Genomic DNA, 24168 nt, shown 5'->3' with positions numbered 1-24168 from the left:
TCTCACCGCCCGGGAAAAAATCGCTCCAACAGTCAAAATTTCTAGAATTCCCCTCCAACGAGTTGACCACGCACTGAGCAAAAATGAAGCGCAAGACAAACAGCAGAGAGTCAGTGGACGCCAATGGCCAGCCAGACACCAAGAAACGGGCTCTGTCTAGCGAGGAAGTCGCGTTGCGCTTCCGCGACGGGCTCTTTGAGCCATCGGTTCAACAGAACTATACCAAGGCATACGCCCAGTCGAAGCCGTATGTTCAATTTATTTTAACTTCACGGTTACGTTATATTCAGAATGCTAATTGTATTCAAGGTACCTGCATGGTGTCATCCACCCCTTGATCGAGGACTCTCTCCTGCGCTCCGTCCGCAACGAAATCCAGGAGCATCTACACTTCACCGAGAAAGAGACGGACATCTACAAGATTTTTCAGTCCGGAGATCTCGCGAATTTGGACGGTCTAGATGATGGGTCATTGTCACGGTTGCCTTCGATCCTTAAGCTTCGCGATGCTATGTACTCGGCGCGCTTCCGTGAATTCTTGTCCTCCGTCACAGGCTCAGGCAAGCTGAGTGGGCAGAAGACCGATATGGCTATCAACGTCTACAACGAGGGATGTCACCTCCTTTGCCACGACGATGTCATCGGAAGCAGACGCCTTAGTTACATTCTATACCTGACCGACCCCGACACCCCATGGCAAGCGGAATGGGGTGGTGCACTCCGGCTGTACCCTACGACGACAAAAAAGGATGCCAAGGGTGAAGACGTCAAGGTCCCTGGCCCCGATTATGCACTCAGCATCCCCCCGGCCTTCAACCAGCTCAGCTTCTTCACGGTCCAGCCTGGAGAGAGTTTCCACGACGTTGAGGAGGTTTACCATCCCACGGAAGGCGAGGATAAGTCCAAGAAGCGGGTTCGAATGGCCATTAGTGGGTGGTTCCATATTCCTCAGAAGGGCGAAGATGGATACGAAGAAGGTCTGGAAGAGAAACTCGCCGAGCGAAGCAGTCTATCCCAGCTCCAAGGCCGCGCCGATATATACGACCTGCCCCAGCCAAAAACCGTTGTCTGCGAGGAGGAACCGCAACAGGAAGACGCCAAGGGCAAGGGTAAAGCCAAGGTAGAGGAAGAGCCCAGCACCACTTTCACCGAATCGGACCTCAGCTTCCTCGTCCAATACATTGCTCCTTCGTACCTCACTCCAGACATTGCAGATGAAATGTCCGATGCCTTCATCAACGAGTCATCTCTCAATTTGGAGCACTTCCTATCTAAAAAGTACGCAGCCAAAGTCCGCGCTTACATTGAAGAGCAGGAAAAGAAGGGTCTCCCAGCGTCAGCCGACGAAATCCAGGCCTCAACAGACTGGACTGTCGCCCGACCACCCCACAAACACCGCTATCTTTTCCAAGAGCATTCTACACAGGCCACGGGTGAATCAAAAAACCCTATTCAGGAACTCATAAATGATCTCTTCCCCTCAAAGCCATTCCGGAAATGGCTCTCCCTCGTCACTGGCTCGGACCGCATCACCAGCTACAACTTCCTTGCTCGCCGCTTCCGCCGCAGCCAGGACTACACATTGGCCAACTCTTACGTTGGTGAAGAGCCCCGCCTTGAGCTCACCCTCTGCCTAACCCCAACACCAGGCTGGGAGAAGGAAGAACCCGAAGAAGAGGAGCAAGAAACCACCGACGGTGCCGAAGCCAACGGCAAACCCGAGGAAGGCTCAAGCTCAGGCTCTTCTAAGGGACCGGCCAATGGGAAACCCAAGCCAGAGTCCGATGAGGATATTGCTGTCGGCGGATACGAAATCTACATGGCCGGCGATGAAGAAGAAGAAGAGAAGAACGGCGCTGATCCGGCCATCTACCAATCTGCGGCGGATGACGAGGACGACGGAATCCTCTTCAGTACAGCTGCTGGGTGGAACCGGCTGAGCATTGTGCTCCGTGATAGCGGGACGCTGAAGTTCGTCAAGTACGTCAGTGCTGCGGCGAAGGGAGATCGGTGGGATATTACGGGAGAAATGGGTGTTGAGTTTAACGACAATGATGATGGCGATGACGAGGAAAACGGTGAAGATGAGGATGAGGATGAAGATGAAGATGAAGGTGGGGATGAGGACGAGATGGAGGAGGATGAATAAAAAAATATAACGACTTTGCTTGATATAGAGCTAGCTAGCTTTTTCATAGGTATCCAATAATTTTTGATTGAATCTAAAGCCATTGATGAACAAACTCTATACCAACATTTCACTTACCTACACAGGCCTGGCTTTAGTGGTATCTAGCCGTCGAACACTCCGGGCGATAAATATCTTTCAATCACCCTCCTCTCAATCTTCATATCTATAAATCGACCAGCCCATACCGAACAAGCGCCGGCGAATCCTTCGCCCAGGAAATCGAAATCCAACTCTTTGCAATTGAATACCTCTGTCGAATGGAAGTTGCCGCCCGAGTCCCTCTTCCCTCGCACATGGCTTATCCACTTGGTCTATCCGTAGAGGCAGGCGAATTCGAAGGGAGTGCGAGACAAGGGTGCCATTGAGACAATCGGTGACTCCGAGTGGGCTCGGTGGCCGACCCCAAGATGGTTGTGCGCCGGTGCGGCCGGGGGGCTTGTGATTTTTGTCGATCGTGAGGGGCCAGAATAGTTTGAGGATTGAGGTTTTTTTTTTTTTTTTTGGCAAAGACAATGTGTTGACATAACAGCTAAGTAGAATTAGTTAGCCCGGTTTGGTTATGTGGAAGAACTGGTTAACTAATCATCATTATTTATTGACCTTGCAATATATCATATGTTTGTACTATAAAAGTCTAGACAGGAACAAAATAATCGATGAACGCCGTCTCTGTCTTCGCGATATGACTACTGCCTACTCACAAGGGGGTTGGGGGGAGTAAAATAAACAACTTCCTGTCTCGATTATACACTAGGCGCTTGGGCAGCCCATGGCTATTGATAGAGTATATAATGATTCATTATAAAATCTATATCTACTAGCCGGTTTGGTGAGCTATCAAGCTATCAACAAGTTGAATATCAGTATTACGATACCAAAATGAAGGGAATACCCAGCTGACACCCAGTTATCATCGATTCTAGGAGATAGTAAGATTGCTAACTTATGATAATTATGTAACATTCCATAAAAATGATCTATAATCTCTTGTCATATCAAACTTATCCTCTTCAAGCAGAAACATATCAGAGAATCGAGAAAAGTTGCCACCCTGGAATTCTTTAGATCGTTTCAGTATCATATCAATCAATACAATTCTAGGCTGAAATAGGTATTATACGAGATAGTAAGCTTATTTCCCAAGCTGGAAATATATGACAAACTCCCCCTACAAGAGATGAGGCACGTATCAACTAGCTCAGCCGCCAGGATTCCTCCAAGGAAAATCCGAAGATGTTTCCATATTATTGGCTGTACATATATAACCGCTAATGCGGAGCACAGAGACGTCGTTCGTGGCAACTGGAAAATATTCATTGTTTTGTAGAAGATGATCTGTCATATTACTCTATATATTTCGAGTTGAGACTAAGCAGCAGGAAAGTACAGCCGAGGCCACGAGGACACAAGTACGGCCAAGTGCTGAAGCTGGAGAAAGGTGCCCACATGGTCGATGATTGGTATGATTGGCGAGAGGAGCTGGACGACTAACTAATGAGGAAATACCTCAGGTCTGTCACATCTAGGTTAGCACGATTGCGACGTGATATAGAATGTGGCGTGAAGTTGAGCTCGCCACGAACAGCCCCCAAGGGCCCCAACCGCAGCTGTCCGCGGGGGAAACAAATCAATCAATCAATCAATCAATTGATTGATTGATGATTATTGCGACTCCAGCCAGCTGATGGCAATTTCAAGCGGAACTGGACCGAAGCAATTCGGGGCATTGCCGTGTAACTGCCACTTCCAGGCAGTCGCGTTCTTTTGTGCTGCATCAAACTGCCGTATCTTTGAACTTGAGGCACTGAGAGGTTCAAATTATCTACGCTGGATAGAGCGACATAAATCGACAGGATCTTCTACCGGGGTCCAAGACTCTTGAGGCGAAGACACTGTCTCGCAACAAGAAGGTTCCTGAATCCGGCCGGCCCATCTCGGCTGTCTGTCTTGTCACTCCAGAGTGAGAGTGATAAGATGTCTTTGTGTGAAATACAAAATCCCAGATCCAATGATAATGCTTACTCAAATGATCCCCTCTCAGCAAAACGCCCCCGTTATTCTTGGCTCTTCGTACATTAGTGTCCGCCATTATTATTCGACTTTCCGGCAACAGTTGAAGCGACACTGCTGCATTAATAGTATAGTAGTGCCCGCTAACTAACGACTAGTTAGACTCTGACTTAGGTTTCGCCAGGGCCCTTCCGACTGGAGATGGGTCACATCGGTAGACTAAGTACAGTGCATGTGGCCTGCGGATCTTGTCCGTTAACGTATGCGTTCTGTGCTGCGGAAAGTGCTGTGCTTGTATCACGCCAGGTCTCATTGCTCTTTGTGTTTACACTATCAGAAGTCTACCAATGCGGGAAAGAAACGGCGTCAATTCGCTCGCTTCTTTCGAAAAACTCCTGGAAGACAACATATAGGTTGGTTGTGAACCGGACAACGGCAAGTTTTTGAGGGGGAATCTACTGGCATTGGCTGCTTAATGCTCAGCACTGCCCTCGCGATACACAAAAAGCGGACATGTTGGCAGCCAGGCAGGGCGTTTGAGTGGGTGTACAAGTGCTCGGTGTTCTTCTCCGAAGTCCGTGGTTGCATTAGAAATAAACGACTTCCATGGGGGCTGAGGAGAGTATCGGCCACGGCTCGGAATTGTGGTGACCAAGCACCCGGGCGCCAACAACGAACCCTTGTTGGTCGTTGCGAGTTAAAATTCATGGGTGGGTGGTGAGGTCACTCAGATTGTTGAGTTTGCCTTGCCTTGCTTTGCAACTCGTGTCACGTCGCTCACAACTGGTGGTTCCAGAGCATATTCATCGGACCCTTGGATCAGCAAAGCCCTCGGATTTAGGCCTTGAGGGAGGCGAACGCGGAGTTAGGTTGAGAACGTGGCCTGTCCTTGTTATGGTGGCTGAATTATTGAAGGTAGGTTCCTGTTGTACTGGACAACCAAAGGACAGAAGGCAGGAGAAGCTTGATTGTTCCTTGTCCTCTGGAAAGAGCTTCCGTGCCAGGCGTTGCAGGTGCCAAAGGGAGATCATGATCTTCGTCTTTATCTCAGGGCTCTTGTCAATTGATCGGCCAACCTTAAACCCAGTCGCCTCCCGACTCGAGTTACTGCTACGTACTGGACTCATGACTCGTCTGGCGAAAGCTCTCGAGCGTCACAGGGCTTCCAACGGGTCATGAGTAGAGGGACTAAGCAAGGACGTATACCGATCGACAAGCGCGAGTCGGTGAAGCATGACAAGAAGGCACTGCTATTTGTGGTGGTCTGAGGCTGATCCCAATGAGGCCACTAACTGACCTTTTCGAACAAGTTGAGCACGTTCGAGTCTCAGTTGTGAGGATTTAACTATTGAACAAGGCTCGAAGGGTGTGGGAGTGGAAGATTACCCATCGGTAGAGGGGCTCAGCATAAAGGCGCGTGGTAACTCTCGGCCAAGGAATCAAGAGATAAGCTGACAAGACGTCAGTCTCCCGCATGTGGACGGTTGCATGCACCTGCATCATTGAAGAGATGATGGACAAGGGCAGAGTATCCGAGTCACATTCCTGAGCGGCATATGGCGAGAGACTGGGGAAGCTAGTCGGGGTGTCAATAAGAGATGGGCGTGCGCATATCGTCTGCTCAGGTTTTGAGAAAGCAAGGGAACAAATTCCGCCTCTGCTTCCATCCGACAACAGCTATCATCCCTTGAGAAAGCAAGACATGCTGCTGCAGCTGTCTCGGACTCGCGGCGCCATTAATTCATGATTGAAGTCAAACAGCAAACAGCCGACGGGGACGTGTTCCCTAGCGGCGATCATTCCACAGCGTCCCCAGTGACGCCACTACTACTGCCATGTGCCGTTTGCTGGAAAGTGGAAAGTCAAAATTCATGGCCAAACTAAGTTAATTTTACTACTGCTGCGTTTTGAACCTTCTTGTCATGCCGATCGTCCCCTCCCCAAGAGCCCAAAAGTCGACACATGGAGTGATTCGCATGCTCGTCGTGCCTGGGGCTGGCCACTCCGTTTTGAATTTTGAATTTCGAAGACACAAGTTAACAATCCAGCTGTCAAGCGGCAGTTATGATTGAATGCGAGGGCCGGGCGGTGCGCGCCGGACATCACCCAGCATGGCCTCCCTTGTTCATTGGCCAAACAGCGCTTGATGGATAACGGTATGTGAACTGATCGGCCTCTTCACAAAGACACGAGACACCCGCTGAGGGCAAGGTGTTTGAGAATGGTCTCTGCCTGGCAGTGCCCGCTGCGCTTCCCCACGACAAGACTCGTCCAACCCCAACCTGCAAGGCTGCAAGGAGGCCATGCCGCCAGAAACCACACCGTTACCCGATTACGTGGCTGACGAAGTGACGATGCTTTGGCGTTCGCATCCCTTGAACCCCTGGAGCCGATCGTCCAGTCTGGCCACGTGAATTGTAGTCCACATCGAGATCGCTTCCGGTCGAGGATAGCCTTTATCTCTTGTTGTCACCCTTCTAAGTTCTGAGGCGTCAACAAGATATTGTACAACGAAGTGACGAAGTCAAAGTCCGTGCATTTAGGAATGAGTCGGGCTTAAAAGATCTTCTTGGATGAGGGCAGTACGGTCAATACCCGAACCAAGGATGCAAAGACTTGATGTATAAATGACGACGAGCAGGCATGAAGACAAAAAGGCTATGTATGGAGCCAAGGTAGCGCCGGTGTCAATCCCTGGCGTGCCCGGAATGTCTCAGGCGTTCTTTTTACTTCTTCTTTTTTATTTTCTAAAAGAAACGTGCCGTGGTTGGTCGTTGCGCTTCTCCAACCCATGGGACATTCCGGTGCAGAGCACGCTTCTTCAAGGTTCTACTGGGCTGCCTATCTCAAGTTCTCAGCATTGCAATGATGTTCATCAGCCCATGGTCGGTCCAGGTTGGGGTCCCAGCTCGCCCGCTCCGATTTGCTTGTCCGGGCTAGATCGTCTGCGAGCCTTCCTTCCAGTCCCACTTCCCGCCTGGCCTTGCGTGCCTGCCTTTGAACTTTCAGCTTGGGGCACTGTTCGAGTTGTTCCAACCATAGCACCTCCCTATTTAGGCAACGCCCAGCTCCTTCCTGGTCCAGGTCAGCCGCGACCACAGTGACCTCATGCCCGCAATGACCCCATGCCTGTCTTTGTCGCGGTGTCGGTCCATGTTCCCAAACAGCATAAGCAGAGTCAGACTTGGTAGTTTAGTGGTGGTGGTGGCTGCCCAAACTCGTTATTATTCGTCTGGGACCCAGAGGCCAGAGTGCGGGTCCAGCCGACGCCCGATGCTAGCTTCTCCATCATATTCTTAGAAGAGGCCGAACTCGAATTATCGGAGGTCCAAGGCTCAGGGTAGCACAGGGATCCGCTGCAAAATTACTACGGAGTTGTGGTCGCATTCTTGTCGCCCGCACCCACAATCCACATGTAACAGCCAGGTGGTGTGGGGTATGAGCAGTCGGCGCTCAGCATCGCGAGTTCCGACTCCCCTGTCCCTGCCACGGATGATGCGAGCAGCGACTGCAAACATTGGCGGATCTGCGCGCCAACTGCCTAACAAAGACCCCACGATTACCCAAGTCCGGCAAGGGCCTTGACTCCCGCTTCTTGATTATCATCGATTCACACGCCCTGATCAATCGGACTTGGATCTGATGATCAGATGGATGCTCTGAGCAGATCCTCCCACGGGGACTCTGTCCTGTGCATCTACTAAGGAGGACTTGCTCTGTCGGGTAAGAGCCCAGAGGTGAAGATTACGGCCAATCCTGGAACAATGACCTTGAATTTCGACGTAAAAAAACATGGATTTCCTGGTAGCTGAATCATCATATCATGGGTATGGCGGTGCTTGGATTCCGGCCCAGGTTCTTCGTCCGCCGATCCTCCTTGGGTTGGTGGAGAGCTCAGCCAGAAATGGCGAATTTTGGTGCCTGGCATGGTGGCATTATGGCATTATTATTGGAGTGGAATTATGCAACGCTGTTCGAACTTCACAGCCAGGCCACACCAACGCTCGAAATTTTGTGGCGAAGGCGAGCGGACGAAACAGCTGAGGCTGGATACGAGCCCATGGGGCCATGACTCCATAATCTCCATTGCAAAAAAGCTGCCTCGTGGCGGTGGGCTGTCGAATTTATTTCCATCATTTTTTGGTCCGCAGTAGTGTGACAAAGTCCGATGCTTGGCCACCTTTCGAAAGTCTTTGCTTTTCTTCAGCCTTCTGTTTGCAGTCGAGCCGACGGGCGTCGAGTCCAAAGCTTCGGAGTTGTAGCCCCTCGCTTGTCGTAAATGCACAATGGATGCGACAGTATGATAGTATGTCCGTTGGTTCCGCGAAAGTATACTGTATGAACGGGAATGTCTCAACCGGCAGCAAAGCTAAACTAGGAAACAGACACAACTCTGGGACTATGGATTAACGAGGCTGCGAGGCATAGTTTGGGGCCGCCAAGAACAATCTATTATGATTTATGTTCGGCTTGTGTTCAATTTGTATTGAGTCTTCCCGTCAACGTGCCGAATTGCAGGGTTGGTGAGATGCAGGGTTGGTGAGATCCTCCAACTTTGGTTGTCGCGCAGCCTTCGTGTGACATGAGGAGCCCGCTGAGGAGTGGCCTTATAAACACCCAGGGAGAACGTAGAAAGTATCAGTATATCAGTAGATGACGCAAACCTCGGTAGACGACGAGCTCTATGTAAGGCCAGACGGTCATTTCACGCTTTTCAAAACTACTTATGATCTGGACCTTGGATGGCATAGACCACGCGTGTTGGTAGCTTTGCGAGTCGGAGACCAGAGCCACCATTCTTTCCACCTTTTCTTTCGGTCAGAGTTTGGTGCGAGGGTGAGAAGGAAAATTTAACTGAATCATTTATACCGGTCAAAGGGAAAAGGAAAGAAAGAGAGAGAACTGACTTCCGCCCTTGTCTTTCCCTTGCGCGCCTGTCATCATCAACAGCATCACCACCACCAACTCCTTCATATATTGTTTTACGCTCTCCTGCGTGACTGCATTTCTTCGTCTAGACACTCTCTGAGATACAGTATCTTCGATCCGACCTTCTTGACCTGGAGAACCACTCCTTTCTTTCACTCATACTCTGCGCTCGTCTCGCAAGTGCAGTCCCGGAATCCTGGATTCTTCTCATACTCGAGCCTTGCAACACCAGCGCTTCCTAGTATACAGTGGAGTGTGGAGAAGACTACTCTTCAAAGACTCTTCTAATTTTTTGACTCTGTGAAGTCGGGCTGGACGTTGAAAGACGGTATTTGTTACGGCTAAGTGACGCGACAGTGTGACCACTGGACAGTGGACAGCGACCAAGTCTCAGTGATCCTGCTGCAATTTCTCTCCCCTCCCACGTTCCTCGCTGCAACTTTCTCTTAGTCGTGCACTACTCGAGTCGTCCCCTTGCTGGCGCCCGCTCCCCACAGCCTCAGTCTGGCTGGTCTTTCGGAGTCTTTGCCCTAACAATTGCCCCTGCCCAATTGTTCGTCCTTCTAGATCTCGTGCCACGTTCTGCTCCGAAACGTTTACACTAAAGGTAAGCGACCCGCTCTCTGCAAACCAACCGCCCTAGATCTCGAGATGATCCCTGGTCTCATTTCTTCCCGCTCGATTTCACAATATTCGTCGGGCTAATCTGAACGTGACCTTGATTCAAAACAGAATTTTTAATTTTGACATCCCCCACCCGCCTTTCCTTCCGCTCTCGCCGCTCGTGAACTCCCTTCGTTTTTGTTCCGTCGTTTTATTACCACGACCCGCCCTCCGCTTTCCAACCACTATCGCCGACTGTCCTCTCCTTCACGCTCTCTCCTTTCCCTTGCAGATTCTACGCCCTCGGCTGTTCCTCCTCGCTCTTCAATCCTCGCTGCGAAATATCCTCAGACTTTCCTCTCCAGTGCTTTGCGACCCGCAATTCCCCATCTGTCTACATTGGCCTCCGCGGTCTGCAGGAAGGGTTAACTCGAGAGGCGCATCCTCTCCCAGGATAGCGATCCGTCCAAGGAAAGAATTATAGCTCGACTTCTGAAGGAGAATTATATTGGCCCCGCCCGCATTTACAAAAACCAGCACCGCCCGGTGCCCAGAGATAGAATATACCCACGCGGCCCCTGCTCGACTCCCGAAGACCCACGCATACACGAAAGTGATACCGCGCTACAAATTCTCCCTTTGAGATCGCGACGAGACGAAATCAGTAGTCACCAACCTGAAACTCGAAATTCGAATCGTTGGAACATGAAATAGTGCATTCGCTTCGGAACTTCTCGACCTGACCATTTTCTCGACATCGCTCATTTACCCACCCCAGTGAGAATGGATTCAACGCCGAATCACCGGCCATGGGGCCCATATACAGCCGGGCCACAAAATCCTTCAGTCACAGCTTCTTCGCAAACACTTCCCTCGATTTCCACATTGACTGCCAACATTGGCCATACCTCAGCTCCAGCGGAGAAGTCGCCAGGGCACGCATCTCTGAATACAATTGAACGTGACTCGGGGAACTGGTCAATGCCTCAAAGTGCAAGTTCGTCTCCCTTATCTACCAAAGCGCATAGCCAGGCTTGATTCTAACTAGTTGGCTTCTAGGATCCTCGACCTACTCTACGGCAACGAATGGGACTGGCCCTGCCCCCAACCAACCTACACTCAACTTCCTCACGACCTCGCATCCCTCGCCCCAGCGCGGTTCATACGTAACTGATCGATCTCCTTATCCCGGCGACCAGTCGCACACAACTACACCCCCGTCAGCTGGGGCGCAACCGTCTCCAAACTTTGTTTCGTCGCAACCAACTTCGACACTACCATCACTCAACCAAAACTACGACACACCCTCTCACCGAAGTAGTGTCGCGGAGCCTGTTGAATCGCGGCGGAGTAGCGTTGACAGCAGGGTGAATCAAGGGATCAGTTCTCTAGCCATAAATAATACCGCGTCTCCATACCATAGCACGAATGCTTCCCAAACGTCAATTGTGTCGAGTTTGCAAAGAGAGCGCGGGATATCCACAGATACCAACACTTACCGAGGGCCCCGGTATTCAGGAGCTTCCCCTCTATCTCCGTTGTCATCGCGAGAACAGCGCCCAATTGCGGCTGGCCGCACTGCACCCGCTATCTCGTCGAACCCTCGATCCGAAATTTATAATGCCGACACTCCTACTGCTGGTCTCGCCTATGCCTTCCCTGATCCAGACGTCTCGACGCGTGGAGATTCTCTTGACCAGAGCTCCTTTTCTAGGCGACCGAGCGCTACCGAATCTATGTCTAGCATGTACTCTGATTCTCGACTACCTCAAGGCCAACATGGTATGTGACTCATATCATTCAATCAGTGAAATACCAACGCAAACTAACTAGTTTCAGAACTACCTCAAAACGTACATCATCATAGCTTACAGCATAGGCAAGTCCGCGGTCTCATCGGGGAATCAGATCCCAACTCTGGCGCCACCCCTTACAGCAGGACGCCTGAGCTTAGGGTCACACACAAGCTAGCAGAAAGAAAGCGTCGCAGTGAGATGAAAGATTGCTTTGAAGCATTGCGACTTCGTCTCCCAACGGGTCAAAACAATAAGTCTAGCAAATGGGAGACACTGACAAGAGGTATGCCCAACACGATACTGGCTGTATAGATCTGGATGGAAACTAATGCTTTTATAGCAATTGAATATATCTCGCATTTAGAAGGGTCACTTTCGTCGGCTCAGAGGGAGATGGACATGATGCGCCGCGAAATAGATGAACTGAGGCACAATTCACAGCAATCAAATGGCCAACATCGGCCACCGACTATTTACGAGAACCAACAAATGCCCGCGCCAACGAATGGCCAAACACATGGGCCAATGTTTTCTGGCTATAATGGGGGGCCGGGCATGGGACAAGAGCAGCCGCGTACTTTACCTCCGCTGATCAACGGCTCTGCTGCACCAATGCAAGGCGTGCAGTACACTGATGACCACCGGTAGCCTGAGATCACAGGCGCGCACTCCTGCACACCGTCGGATGTCTGTGCAAACGACTGCACCGAGTCTATGGACCATTTTTTGTGGTCATAATGAGAGGCGTTTCCAAGACTGGAATGCCCTTTGCTTGCATTTTATAAGAAGCCACCATGTACCGACTTAGACTGAAAAATGGCGATTGCCATCGGAAACTGCCCCGTGCAGCAGTTGGGCCTGCGGAAATCGTTCTACTCGAGACGCATATACGATGATCGATGATCACCTTCACGTCAACCACGTGGTTCGGATGGTTTATGAAATCGTCTTATCACTTTCTCTTCTTCCTACGTTATTTGTAGATTTGGAATGGGTGGCTCAATTTGCATTCCTTCTTATTACCCGTTCAAGCGACGACCTTTGCTTTGGCTGGTGTCACTATGCATCGTCCTGTCGAATGGGCTTCGGCTATTATTTTACCCTCGCATAATGACATGGGATTGGTGTACTCTTGCATTGGGACGGCATGTGTGAATCTGGAAATGGAAAACGACAGATATGGATGTATTTGAGGTTTCCTGGAGTTGGAATTTCGAAATTGGGTTGGTTTTGTTTGTATTCATATGACTGTTTTCTGCAAAAATCGTTGGTAACGCGGCGCTAGGAGCAAGTCCTGGACAGACCTTCTAAGCGCCGTCAAGACCCAAAATTATCACTTCCGCAAGAATAGAATCTTCAGAAATCGTAGTGGCGATCACAGTGAACAATAGAATTGAATAGATGAAACGAGGGCGTGGCCAATAAGGAAGGCTCGGAACAAAAATAGCTCTTGGGAGCGCCGCCAGTGCGTCCACCCTGAGCACGGCGCTTACAGAGCTCTGCAGCTGCTCTTCATAGCCAATCCGCGTCTCCTTCGTCTCTGTGCTGCTTCTCTTGCAGCGCCCATCTCCAATTCTTGTCCAATGAATTGTCTTCAGGCCCTTTGTCCTCTCAGGGATCGTGTGTCCGCGAGATTTGAATCTGCACGCTCTGGCAGGTTGTATCCACAATCTGGACCATGCTCTGGTGCTTGAGCTCTGGTTGAAGATGGATGACTCTGGTAAACAAAACCGGCGCTTACTGCTGCTTTCCAAGTTCCATGCATCTTATTTTTTTTTACTCTTTGGATTTTGTCTGCGTTCTGTTCTTCTCTTGCCTCTTTGTGGTCACTCACTGTCTTTGCAAACTGCAACTCTGCCCACAATCTAGATCAACTTGCTACACTCTTTGATTCACCTCAAACCTTCTTATGGCTCTTGAATGACAATAGTCGGCGCTGTTGGGCTTCTATTGGGAGGATCGGCTTTTTGGTTGGCATTGTTCCATTGACTCTTGATTCAATGCGTCTTTCTTTGAGCCCACTCTCTTTGAATTGTTGCGTTTCGTCTTGCTGGCATAGACGCTCCAGACCTTCTGAGTCGCTTCTTTGATTTTGATTACTCTTTATTCAATCATTAGCATTTGTGGGTGTCTCCATTTGGCCGTCCCTCCCTCACCTTCATGATCTGCGACTAACACATTTACCATGACGGATAGTAGTATCCAATCTAGGAGGCTCAGGAGGAGAATGCGGCTAGCCTCAGGCCCAGAGAGGCAGAGGGCGCAGCTGACAATACCAAAAGCGCCCAAGTTCCCGTTATCGTCACCGATTACGGATGAAATTGCCAGTCCGACTACCACCACCTCGTCCTCACCGGAGGATCGAGACTTGGAAAGGAACCGGCCGTTCGAGTTCCTCTCCAAGATGTCTAGCAGGAACCCGTATGCCAACACTACACCAGACAGGATCCGGACCTTTGAACAGGGCGTTATCTCCCGTACAAGTGAAGGACGAGGGGAACTTAGCTCGAACCCTTTTGCTGCACCGAGGAATCCGGAAAGACCTGTAGGACTGAACTTAGATATTCCGACATCTAACCCCCAACCACGCAAGGAGACAACCGGCGCTTTCGTGGATTTGAACGACCTCAAGGTGCTTTCTAAGGCGCGGGAGGAAGAGAGGACGGCGCGAAAGCTGAAGGGTATTCTGAAGAAGGGGGATGCGAAGAAGGAAAAAGGTGATACCAGAGGGTTCCAAAAGTTGCCGGACGACCCGTCAGGTTCGGACGAAGGAAGGGAGAGGACGTCGCTTCTCGACGGCATTTCCAAGAGCTCTAAAAAGAACAATAGACACGATGGTATCTCACCGACTGACCGGCCGATTGTTATAGGGTTCTCAGTGCCCTATGACTCCCCGGACATACACGACGAGAAATCAAAGGAGCTTGATAGTGCAGGTACACTACATACTCCGCTTACACCGTCAATCATAGTTACTCCTGCCAAGGATGATGGCTTCTGGGAGCAGCACCTTAGCCCAGAGAGACCACGCCCAAGAGCGGCATCCAGTGTTTACTCACAGCCGTCACCACATCCTTGGGTCAATCAAGCCGACGTACCGCCCGTTCCAGCACTCCCGGCGCTTTACTCTAGTGGCAACGATGGAGGTAATGCGTCGCCCACCGGTCCAGGGGTATCAATAGACGCGGTCCGGAAACGCCGCTCATTCTCTACGGGTGCGGTCAACGAGAAAAGTGAGGAAGACCATCCAGGAGGACGTCCTCGATCGCGGTCAAACGAGAAGGTTCCTCGTCCCGCTGATCGACTCACTATCAACACATCACTGAATGCTCGTGCGTCCCACGGGTGGTGGAACTACCTGCTTTCGCCATTACTGAGCGCCAGTTCAATTTTGAGCCCAAAGACACCAACAATCAAGTCTCGCCCGAAGTTACCCACCATTTCGACCAGCTCAACGGGCCTGACAGATGAATGGTGGGATGAGAAGGAAAAATGGGAGGAGACGGAGAAGGAGAAGGAGAAGGAAGTATCGCATTTCTCGCCAGACACGCCAGAGGCTACGCGAAGGATATCCAGTTGGCAAACCGCGAGCATCAACCCGTTTGCTGATTTCGACTGGAGCATAGACGAGCAGACTCAAGCGCCCAGAGACCGGGATGTTGCGTCGATGATGTTTTCAGGCGAGAGAATTCGGGGTGAGGCGGCTGAGTACTATCAAGCGTGTGCCCACGAACTTTTCAGCGGGACTCCCTATTTTGAATGTGTCAACCACGTCTGCTCCATTACCCCAAAAGACAAGGTTCCTGTTGTTGATGCTCGCCCTACACAGGAAAATATTGAAGGAAGCCGAGGACTCCTGATTGACGTGGACGATATGCCGCGTTCACATAATCAGGAGTCCCCGGCTTCTGGGATTACGTCTATAAATTCAAGCCCATCTGATAATGAGAGCAGGATATCTAGGGATTTGGAAACATCACTTGGGGCCACTCGTGAGTCCCCAAGCGAGAGGGCATCAGAGATGCCAAAAGCTGGTTCTCCAATTCCCGAATTCGATGGAAACACCAGACAACTAGACTCACCAGGTCAAAAACATCCGCCCACCAACCCTTTCCTCGAACAATCAAGAGGATTCACTCCGCCGCCACAAAACGCTCCTTTTCAACCACCGCCACCTTCAAATGTTCATATTGAAAGTGCTCCCACTCCAGCTCCGGCGAATATCCACATAGAAGCCCCAGCAGCTCAACCTGCTCCGAACATCCATTACCAAGCACCTCCACCACCACCACCCCCTATGGCACTTGACGCTCCTGAACCCTATGTGGCATCCAGAGAGCCTGTACCTTTCCGCGAACTGTCGCCAGTGCCTCCTCCACGATCAGCTACCCGCGCACCTCCACCTCCTCCCATTGCAATGCCTGACCGGGAACAAACGCCCCCTCCGAACTACGGAGTGCAATCCCACTCCCCTTACCCACATTCTCCAGAAAGTCTCCAGGAGTCTACAGAGAGAGGCGCTGTTCGACTTTCAAATATGCCCGTGGGCCCGGCTCCGGCCTATACGCCTCATGACAACTCAGCACTCCCTCCTCGGGTGAGAGCAGTCCCTATCACGCAAGACGTACTAGGACATCCCGTAGCAGAGAGGGACAGGATAGAGCACCGCCGACGACGATATGAAAGGGAGGATGCAGCCGGAAGGAAAGCCGGTGGGTGGTGGAGGGGTAGAGGTCCCTTTAGCAACAAAGGATGTTTTGGGCGAACAGGTCGAGAGGGAAGATTGAGGCGCCGGTGGTATTTTGCCATCTGTCTTTTCTTCATTGCAATTGTGGTCGGCGCTATTCTCCTCGCTGTACTCTTGACGAGAAAGGGAGACGGTACTCCAGTTCAATCGCAGTGGCTGAATTTGACAGGCTACCCACCAATGCCAACAGGTATATCGACAATTGCCGGCCCTGAGGCGCAAAAACAGGAGTCAGGATGCATTGTTCCAACATCGCTGTGGAGTTGCGCTTTACCGAAAGAGCAGCAAGCTGCCAATAAGCCGTATAAACCAAATCAGCCTAATTTCCGTATGGAAGTTAGGTTCCAGAACGGAACATACAGCAGAAGTACAACAATCGCATCACGGTCTCTCCAAATGCTCTCAAGGAGCGCCAATCAACTATTCAACCCCAGTCCCTCGCCGCCATCGACAGACGAACAAATATTCCTTGGGGAAACGACAGACAAAACCTCTGAGCCGTACAACGGCGAGGAAACGCCATTCTACATAACCATGCTCTCCGCAGAACATCTAACCTCATCCTCATCTCAACTAGACAAACGAGACTCAAATTCATCCCATTTCCCTGCCCTAGAAGGCGTAATTCCATCACCAGCCGTCGACTCAGACGGATCCGCTGCCCCGGCAGTCCTCTACCCATTCCCTTCATCCCAGCCCGTCCGCCTCTACAACCGCGGCAAAGACAACGAGCACTACGGCTTCTATACTTACTACGACAAATCCATCTTCTCCTCCTCGTCCACCCCTCTCACAGGAAAAAATGACCCCTCCGCAAACGACACAGCCGGCGGCTCAACCAAGGCCAACGCTCGCGTCCGCTGCACATGGGCTCAAACCCGCTTCTTGGTTCAGATCTGGACAAAGCCGGAGAAATCGGGCAAGGCCATCTTCGACAGGACCGGGGATGGTGGTAATAAGACGGCGTCTAAATCCGAATCTTCGTCGCCATCACCGACATCCACTTCATCTTTTGCGGACTCGGCCGCTTCCTCCTCTGCAACGGACTTCACACGTCCCGGCTCCTTCCCTTACCCAGTAACAATTACGCTGGATCGCCACGGGGGTAATCCAGGCAAGAAGTTGTTGTACTGCTATGGTATGGAAGGTGACGGGCATGTTAATGGCACAGAGAAGCTGATCCAGATGGAGGATCGGAGTTTTGCTGGGAAGTTGGTTCATAAGGCACCGGGGATCTTCAACAATACGGGTTCTAGTGATTCTAGTGATGATGAGGATAAGGATGGAGAAAAGTATGGTGGGTATGACGGTGGGACTGGGGGTTGCTCGTGTCAGTGGGTCAATTGGATCGGGTCTGATTAATTTAATAGTACTAGGTTCTTTTCCGTCTATCAAAGGTGGGCGGGATGCATTGGGTTGTATTGGATCGCATTGATTACTTGTGATATGGACTAATGACGGCATTATTTTTTACTCCTGTTAAATTATCTTATATTGAAATGAATTCTTATGACAAAACTCACTATTATATTATAACCGAGTGTCAAGAGAGAAGTAGAATTCATTGTATGCTTTAAGATGCAAATATATTTTAGTGTTAAATCATATCTAGAAGTTCAATTGGAAAAGAGGTAGATTGGTCTCGTATATGACAAAGGCGAAGCCGGGTATCGCATCCAAAGCAATCATAATATGTTTACTATCTATTTCGTTGTCTCATAAGCTCACGTCTCCATTCGTAGTAACAACCCCAGATTTCCCTTCAGCCTTGACCCCATTTGGGCCATCATGCTTCTTCTCTGTCTCCTTCTTCTCCTCTTTCTTTTCTTCATCAACCTTTACATTTGCGAGCTGAGCCTTCTTCACCCTCGTCTCCTCAATCCACTTCTCAACCCCCTCAATCGCCCCCTCGGGATCCGTCTTGTGATTCAACAAATATCCCTGGATCTCGGCAGGTGTAAACTCGCCTTCGGGAACCTTTGCCGCAAACTCCCGGGCCCAAACACTGACCTGCTCCCCAGAAAACTTACCCAGCATATGATTAACAGCCGGGCCCTTTCCAGTCTTCTCCTGCAGTTTCTTCTGCAGCTTTGGGGCACGACGCTCAGCGGGTGATGCGCGCAGGTCACCCTCTAGCGTGGAGTAGATGGCCGTGAAGAGCTCCTTGATATCCCCAGCAGTAGAGTATCTAAAGGCAATGGACATATCGATCCGGCCGGGGCGAACCAGCGCGGGGTCTAGCTTTTCGGGGTGGTTGGTTGTCATGACGAGAATGCGGCCTTCGCAGGCGGCGACGCCGTCGATGACGTTTAGGAGGCCTGAGAGGGAGACACCTTGTTTCTCAAGGCTGGCTGCGGGACCGCTCTTGTTGTTCTCTTCATCTGGGGATTCGGTATCGTTTTGACCTTCGGCGGGAGCGGAGGAAGTGGAGGGATCCGTGCTTCGCTTCTGGGACATACCGGCGCAGTCGACATCTTCGAGGAGGACGATGCACCGTCGTGGGAGTTCCTGGAAGAGGCCCATGAGTTCGTCCTCGTCTAGGTTCTTCGAGCTTAAATTAAGAAGGTAGAGCTCCAGGCCGAGTAGGCCAGATGCAGCGAAACAGAGACTCGTCTTTCCGGTTCCAGGTGGTCCATGGAGGAGATACCCGCGACGATAAGGAATACCGCGGTTGGAGTACCATCGTCTCGTCCGCGGGTGCAGGTATTCTTTGATATCACTGATAAAGCTCTGCTTCTGTTCCTGATCCAGCACAACAGTCGAGAGTGCCCTCGGCGCCCGCGCCATACACCGCGACCACTCCGTATATCCGCCGCTCTTTTGGCCGCGGTAGATGACAGTGTTGTTATTGTCCTTCGCAACGTAGGCACGCTGCGCCTCGAGCAGCAGCTCTTTCAGCACAGACGGATCACGGCCCATGCAGCTGATATAAAGCCGCTCCAGCTGCTTTCCGTATCCGTAGTAGCCCCCCGAGCTCTTGTTATCTTCCTTCTCCCGAATAAATGCCAGCGGGCGTCCATTAAACCAGAAATAATGCGTCCCATCACTCGGGGTGAACCGCAGCCGCTTGTGCTTGTCCCGCGCCGTGGCCTTAGCCCAGTACTCGTCGAAATCAACGATGACATTTCCTTCTTCATCGATCTCGTCCGCCTCGCCCCATTCATCCTCGTCGTCCGAGTCATAATACCGAGACGATCCAGAGATCTTAGTTCCCGCGACGAAGTGCGTCGTGCGGTTCGTGAATGGCTGCTGCGCAAGCCAGTGCATCAGGTAACTGTAGACCTCATCATCGTGCCGGATTTCAGCAGTCGAGATGCAGTGTTCACCGAAGAACCCGCGGACCTGGTGAAAGACGTAGCGGGCTGCTGCGCCGAGGACGGCCGCAGCGATGAGGTAGGGGAAGTACAGCGAGAGGTCAATTTGGAGGTAAGAGATTAGAAAGCGTGAGAGCATGGAGTACCCCGGGATGAAGGTCTCCAAGAGCGCCGTGTCGGAGGGGTTGAGAATGGGTGTAGAATTCATGGTTGTGGTGTTTTTGTGGATGTCTGCCATGGCGGATGCCATCGTGCTGGTGGCTTTGGAGGATTAATATCTGTATTTTGTAGCTAATATGAAGGAAAGTTGGAGTAAATCGAAAAAAGAAAGAGAAAAACCAAGGGGTCTTTTCTCCCTTGTCGGAAGAGATTTGTTGATTTGGGAAGAGACCTTCGAGGTAACTGGGTTCTTATAGGAGCGACCATGATTGAGCAGGCAGACATGGTCACTTATTTTTTCTCAACCTTCGCTATCAGGCAGCAAAAACCAGTACCAATCCCTCTCGGTTTCGACTTGCATGAATGTTGCAGCTGGGGGTGATTCAGCTCTCTCCACTCTGAACACCAGTGAGTCACTCCTTGGTGTAGGAGATGATCTGCCTCAGCGAAGGATCAATGACAACAACAGCGAGGGTTCAGGCCAGGCAACATTATCCAACAAAATTCAATTCGTGACAAGGGGTATCTCTAATGATTATTCTGGTTGGCTGGTATTACAAGTTAACTCAGGATGAAGATTCGGGCTGACTTCGCCTCAATCCCCCACAATCGAGAATCAGCTGTGGCGCGGGCGGCGGGCACCATTACGAGAAGTTGTCTTTGACGTCCCCGATTAAATCGGTCGCCCAGTCCGCCAGGTCCTCCACTTTGTCCTCGACTTCGTCCCAGATAGTTCCCCACCAGTTTGTGTCTTGCTCATGGTCGGCGTCTTCTTCGGGTTTAGCGCTGGGTGAGGCTGACACAGACTGGGACGGGGCAGAAAGGGTAGAGGTAGGAGAAGTGGTTGCGTCACTTGCAACACTCTGTGTGATAGGGGGGTCGGACGGATTGTCCAACGCAGGTGCATCCTCGTCCGAGTGAAGGCCGCTCGTCTTCAATGGAAGGCGCAACGTCCCGTTGTTTGGGTGCGGATCGATCCCGAGGGAGTCGCACAAGATGTTGTAAACATTGATGTTTTCTATTTGGTCAGCAAAAAGGACAAAACCATCAAGGAACCAGGCCACTTACGGAAAACATCAACGCGGCTGTTGCGAGCATGCGGGAACGCAGGGCCCCGGGCAATGAAAATCGCACGCATTAACGGATGCTCATGGTCATACCCATGGACCCCTTTTGGGTGGTAAACTTCGCCCTTCTCAAGTGCCACTTGGGCATCGAAATCGGGTCGTTCGACGATGGCCCAGCCTGTCTTCGGTATCACCCATAGGGGAGCAATACGATCATTTCTCTTGAAATGGTACCGCTCTGGCATGTCCTCGCGAGCGTATATCTCAATTGCATCTGAATATTTGGGCGCAACAAGCTCTAGCTGGTCCTGGATAGTCTTGAGATCCTCAGGGCGCTTGGGCCGAATTCCGCGCAGTGGCCAGCCGTCGATATGGCTCGTCAAGCTCAAGTCAACCAAGTCGTCGAGTTGGACAAGTCGCTCTGTGGATGTCGTGGCCATACCATGGTCTGATACAACAACAATGTTCACGATATCGGTGAGATTTCGCTCCTGAAGACCAGAGAAGAGGTTTCCCAGCATGTCATCCGCTTCTGAAATGGTACGTCGAATTTCGGTGCTATTTGGTCCATACTTGTGGCCATCAGCGTCCACATTTGGAACATACGCGGCAATAAATTGCGGTCGTTCGGAGCCGGATGGCGACTCTGCCTCGTGCCCAGGTAGGTCGAGTAGCTCCAGGATGCGCTGTGTCTTCCGGGAGAGTACCTCCGAACCGTTGTATTTATCGAGATACGTTGGCTCTACATCTCCAATATGCGCCTCAGAGCCAGGCCACATGTGGATAGCACTTTTCACATTCTGATTCTCGGCGGTCATCCAAAGCGGCTCCGCGTTCCACCACTTCGACTGCATGCTAACGGACGGGTTGGTATAGTAAAACTGCTCCTGTAGTTCTGGGTCCCAGAACGTGTTCCCGACGATTCCGTGGCTCTCCGGGTATAACCCAGTAACGAGGGTGAAATGATTCGGAAATGTGACGCTAGGGAAGCTGGGGAGCATATAGCGCGGGGAGACACCTTCTGCGACAAATGCGTTGAGTGTAGGGGTCAACCCGCGATTGAGAAAATCGGCCCGGAATCCATCGAGTGATATCAAGATAGTCGTAGGCGCAAACAGAGCGGTTCCGTTGGAAAGTAAGTGGTTTGAAGAATGCGATTCGCGGAAACCGGCGGAAGCCTTGTACGCCCCGAGGAGGAGAATGAGAAACAGGACGAAGATAGCGGAGAAGGCGAGAGTCAATTTTTGCCAGGAGACGATCTGGCCGTTCTACACGGAGTAAGCGCGGTCAACGAGAGGATCATATGGTAATCGTAACATACCTGAACACCCGCATACCTCTCCTTAATCCGTTCATCCAGCTCAGATGAAGAGCTACTCAGAAGGGAACTGTCATCTCCCGGATGTCCTTCTTCCATCTCATACATTTCCTCATCGCCATAGCCGTGGCGTTTCTCACGACGTGCTTTCCGTGCATCCCTCTTCTCCTTCCTTCGTTGCCGCCGGGCTTCTTCCTTTTTCCCGATTCTGATGTTACTCCGATTCGGGCTGAAGATCCTGCGGATATCGTGAGTCGGACCGGACCTAGTGAGGAGCTTTTCGGTCTCCTCTTCGTCGTCGAGAACGGCGCGGTCATGTTGGGAAAGCTCTAGAGTGCTGCGGGACTGGGCGAGGAATTCGTCGTCCTCGCTATCAGAGTCCTGCTCTGACAGCGGAGACCGCAACGACTCGGCGTCGTCATCGTAATCGCGCGGCGAAAGAAGGTCACGTCTGGGCGCCATGGGCGAGAGTGAGGGTCATGGTCGTTGGAAAGGAGATAGAAGAGGAGAGTGAATGGTCTCGACCACCTAGGTGGCGGGCTTGCCAAGAACTGAGTACCTTCAGCACGAAACACTTGCTTTCTCCTTCTCCAAAGGCCTCTACTATGCGATTCCAGGTTCGCATCTCTCGGGGAGCAGGATATCGAGCACCATTACCCTTAAATATTGAAGATTCAATATGGTAATCACAGTCACTGCAGGAAAACATCCCCGCAGAACCCTTCCAGCCACATCCGCAACATCCACCTATGTGCAATCGCAGGAGATACACCAAGCTCTACCACTAATCACAGCCGATGTTTCCATGTGTCAAGACGGATTTCACTTGACAGCCAACATGCCCAGGAGGAATTTGAACAAGGTTCTCAAAAATTTGCAAACGTCTCGCGCGGCCTCCCACAGTTCGGACTACCTACCTATTCAAAGTCCGCGTTCTGCAGTGCTGCGCAACAGAACTCTTTCCGATCTTTGAGATCAGGTCGCATAATCAAGAATGGATCGTCGCCTCCTCTTAACTGCTAACAATGCAGCCCTGGCTTTGGGGTTGTCTGTTTTCATGCACTCTGCGACCTGCTGAAATCGTGAATCACGTGACTAGCCTGTACATACTGGCCTCCAGCTGGAATGCTCAAGATCGAAGACGGAGACGCCCGCGCGACTGCTAGCTTCGATTTCGATTTGGATATGATCGGCGACGCCGGATTGTATAAACAGATATCCAGATGTATCCGGATGCAGTTTGGAGTCGAGGCGAGTGCTCTAACATATCATCCCGGTTCCAGATGGGCAACGTCAACAGACGACGAAAGGAGGCCCACTTGTTTGCTGATTCGGAAATATCAAAATGATTGTTGTTTTCAGCTTGGTGTTCTTGTACTATAAAGAGCGCTCAGGAGCTCATCCAAATTTCGAGACATCCATCGTCCCTATTTGATTCGAGCTCCGTTATCTACTGTCAGGTTTTATCCAAAACACCGCCGCCATGCATCTGTCTAAGTCTTATACCTTACTTGCCTTGTCGCTCGCGGCTGGAACTGCCAGTGCGCGTCCAAATGATAATGCAGGCGCTGTCGGTCAGAGCACTACCATTCAGTCTACTGCGGCTGCTAGACACAGGGGCCCCAAGGAGTCCTCCGGCGTCACTTTTGGTACGGAAGGGCATGCAACAACTTTTGTTCCTGAGACTACCTGGGTGACTGAAGTTACCACCGTCTGCACCCATGAGACCTGCCAGGGGAAGCCCACGTCGACGCCCGTCCCTGTACCTACTTCTGAGTCTAGCGCCACCACTGAAACTACTGCCCCTGCTCAGAGTGCTCCCGTCCAGAGCGCTCCTGTCCAGACTGCTCCCGTCCAGACTGCTCCCGCTCAGAGTGTTCCCGTCCAGACTGCACCTGCCCAGAGTGCTCCCGCTCAGAGTGCTCCCGCTCAGAGTGCTCCTGCTCAGAGTGCTCCTGCTCAGAGTGCTCCCGCCCAGAGTGCTCCTGCTCAGAGTGCTCCCGCCCAGAGTGCTCCTGCTCAGAGTGCTCCCGC

At 51.4% G+C, this 24168-nt stretch overlaps 7 protein-coding genes across 7 annotated transcripts; 4 read left to right on the top strand and 3 right to left on the bottom strand.

Moving 5' to 3' along the window:
• Positions 1-83: 83 nt before the first annotated feature.
• ASPSYDRAFT_32084 (oxidative DNA demethylase) lies at positions 84-2149 on the top strand (the record flags this gene model as incomplete). Its single annotated transcript, XM_040844941.1, has 2 exons — positions 84-247; positions 310-2149. The coding sequence occupies 2 exons, from the start codon at positions 84-86 to the stop codon at positions 2147-2149; spliced, it is 2004 nt and encodes a 667-aa protein (XP_040701809.1).
• A 2329-nt stretch (positions 2150-4478) lies between these two features.
• ASPSYDRAFT_1021268 (uncharacterized protein) lies at positions 4479-5777 on the top strand. Its single transcript, XM_040839750.1, has 3 exons — positions 4479-4911; positions 4998-5614; positions 5668-5777. The coding sequence occupies exons 1-2, from the start codon at positions 4677-4679 to the stop codon at positions 5378-5380; spliced, it is 618 nt and encodes a 205-aa protein (XP_040701808.1). The 5' UTR covers positions 4479-4676; the 3' UTR covers positions 5381-5614; positions 5668-5777.
• Positions 5778-11100: 5323 nt separating this feature from the next.
• Positions 11101-12177, top strand: ASPSYDRAFT_153430 (putative HLH transcription factor (Hpa3); the record flags this gene model as incomplete). The annotated part of the gene is made up of 3 exons (XM_040842284.1): positions 11101-11515; positions 11573-11812; positions 11870-12177. Coding segments are annotated over 3 exons (963 nt in total), but the record flags the coding sequence as incomplete, so codon positions are not given.
• A 1272-nt stretch (positions 12178-13449) lies between these two features.
• ASPSYDRAFT_58559 (uncharacterized protein) lies at positions 13450-17638 on the top strand (the record flags this gene model as incomplete). Its single annotated transcript, XM_040849553.1, has 3 exons — positions 13450-13499; positions 13726-17487; positions 17542-17638. The coding sequence occupies 3 exons, from the start codon at positions 13450-13452 to the stop codon at positions 17636-17638; spliced, it is 3909 nt and encodes a 1302-aa protein (XP_040701806.1).
• A 354-nt stretch (positions 17639-17992) lies between these two features.
• ASPSYDRAFT_69161 (BCS1 and AAA domain-containing protein) lies at positions 17993-19840 on the bottom strand (the record flags this gene model as incomplete). The annotated part of the gene is made up of 1 exon (XM_040850461.1): positions 17993-19840. The coding sequence occupies one exon, from the start codon at positions 19838-19840 to the stop codon at positions 17993-17995; it is 1848 nt and encodes a 615-aa protein (XP_040701805.1).
• Positions 19841-20393: 553 nt separating this feature from the next.
• ASPSYDRAFT_32080 (alkaline phosphatase family protein) lies at positions 20394-22596 on the bottom strand (the record flags this gene model as incomplete). The annotated part of the gene is made up of 3 exons (XM_040844940.1): positions 20394-20767; positions 20818-22084; positions 22138-22596. The coding sequence occupies 3 exons, from the start codon at positions 22594-22596 to the stop codon at positions 20394-20396; spliced, it is 2100 nt and encodes a 699-aa protein (XP_040701804.1).
• A 1334-nt stretch (positions 22597-23930) lies between these two features.
• On the bottom strand, positions 23931-24161 carry ASPSYDRAFT_90185 (uncharacterized protein; the record flags this gene model as incomplete). The annotated part of the gene is made up of 1 exon (XM_040852297.1): positions 23931-24161. A coding segment is annotated over one exon (231 nt), but the record flags the coding sequence as incomplete, so codon positions are not given.
• Between the last annotated feature and the right edge of the window lie 7 nt (positions 24162-24168).

Source organism: Aspergillus sydowii (assembly GCF_001890705.1).
Source record: "Aspergillus sydowii CBS 593.65 unplaced genomic scaffold ASPSYscaffold_6, whole genome shotgun sequence".
NCBI classification, from domain to species: domain Eukaryota; kingdom Fungi; phylum Ascomycota; class Eurotiomycetes; order Eurotiales; family Aspergillaceae; genus Aspergillus; species Aspergillus sydowii.
Note: the sequence above shows the minus strand (reverse complement) of the source record. Positions and strands in the feature narration are given on the sequence as shown.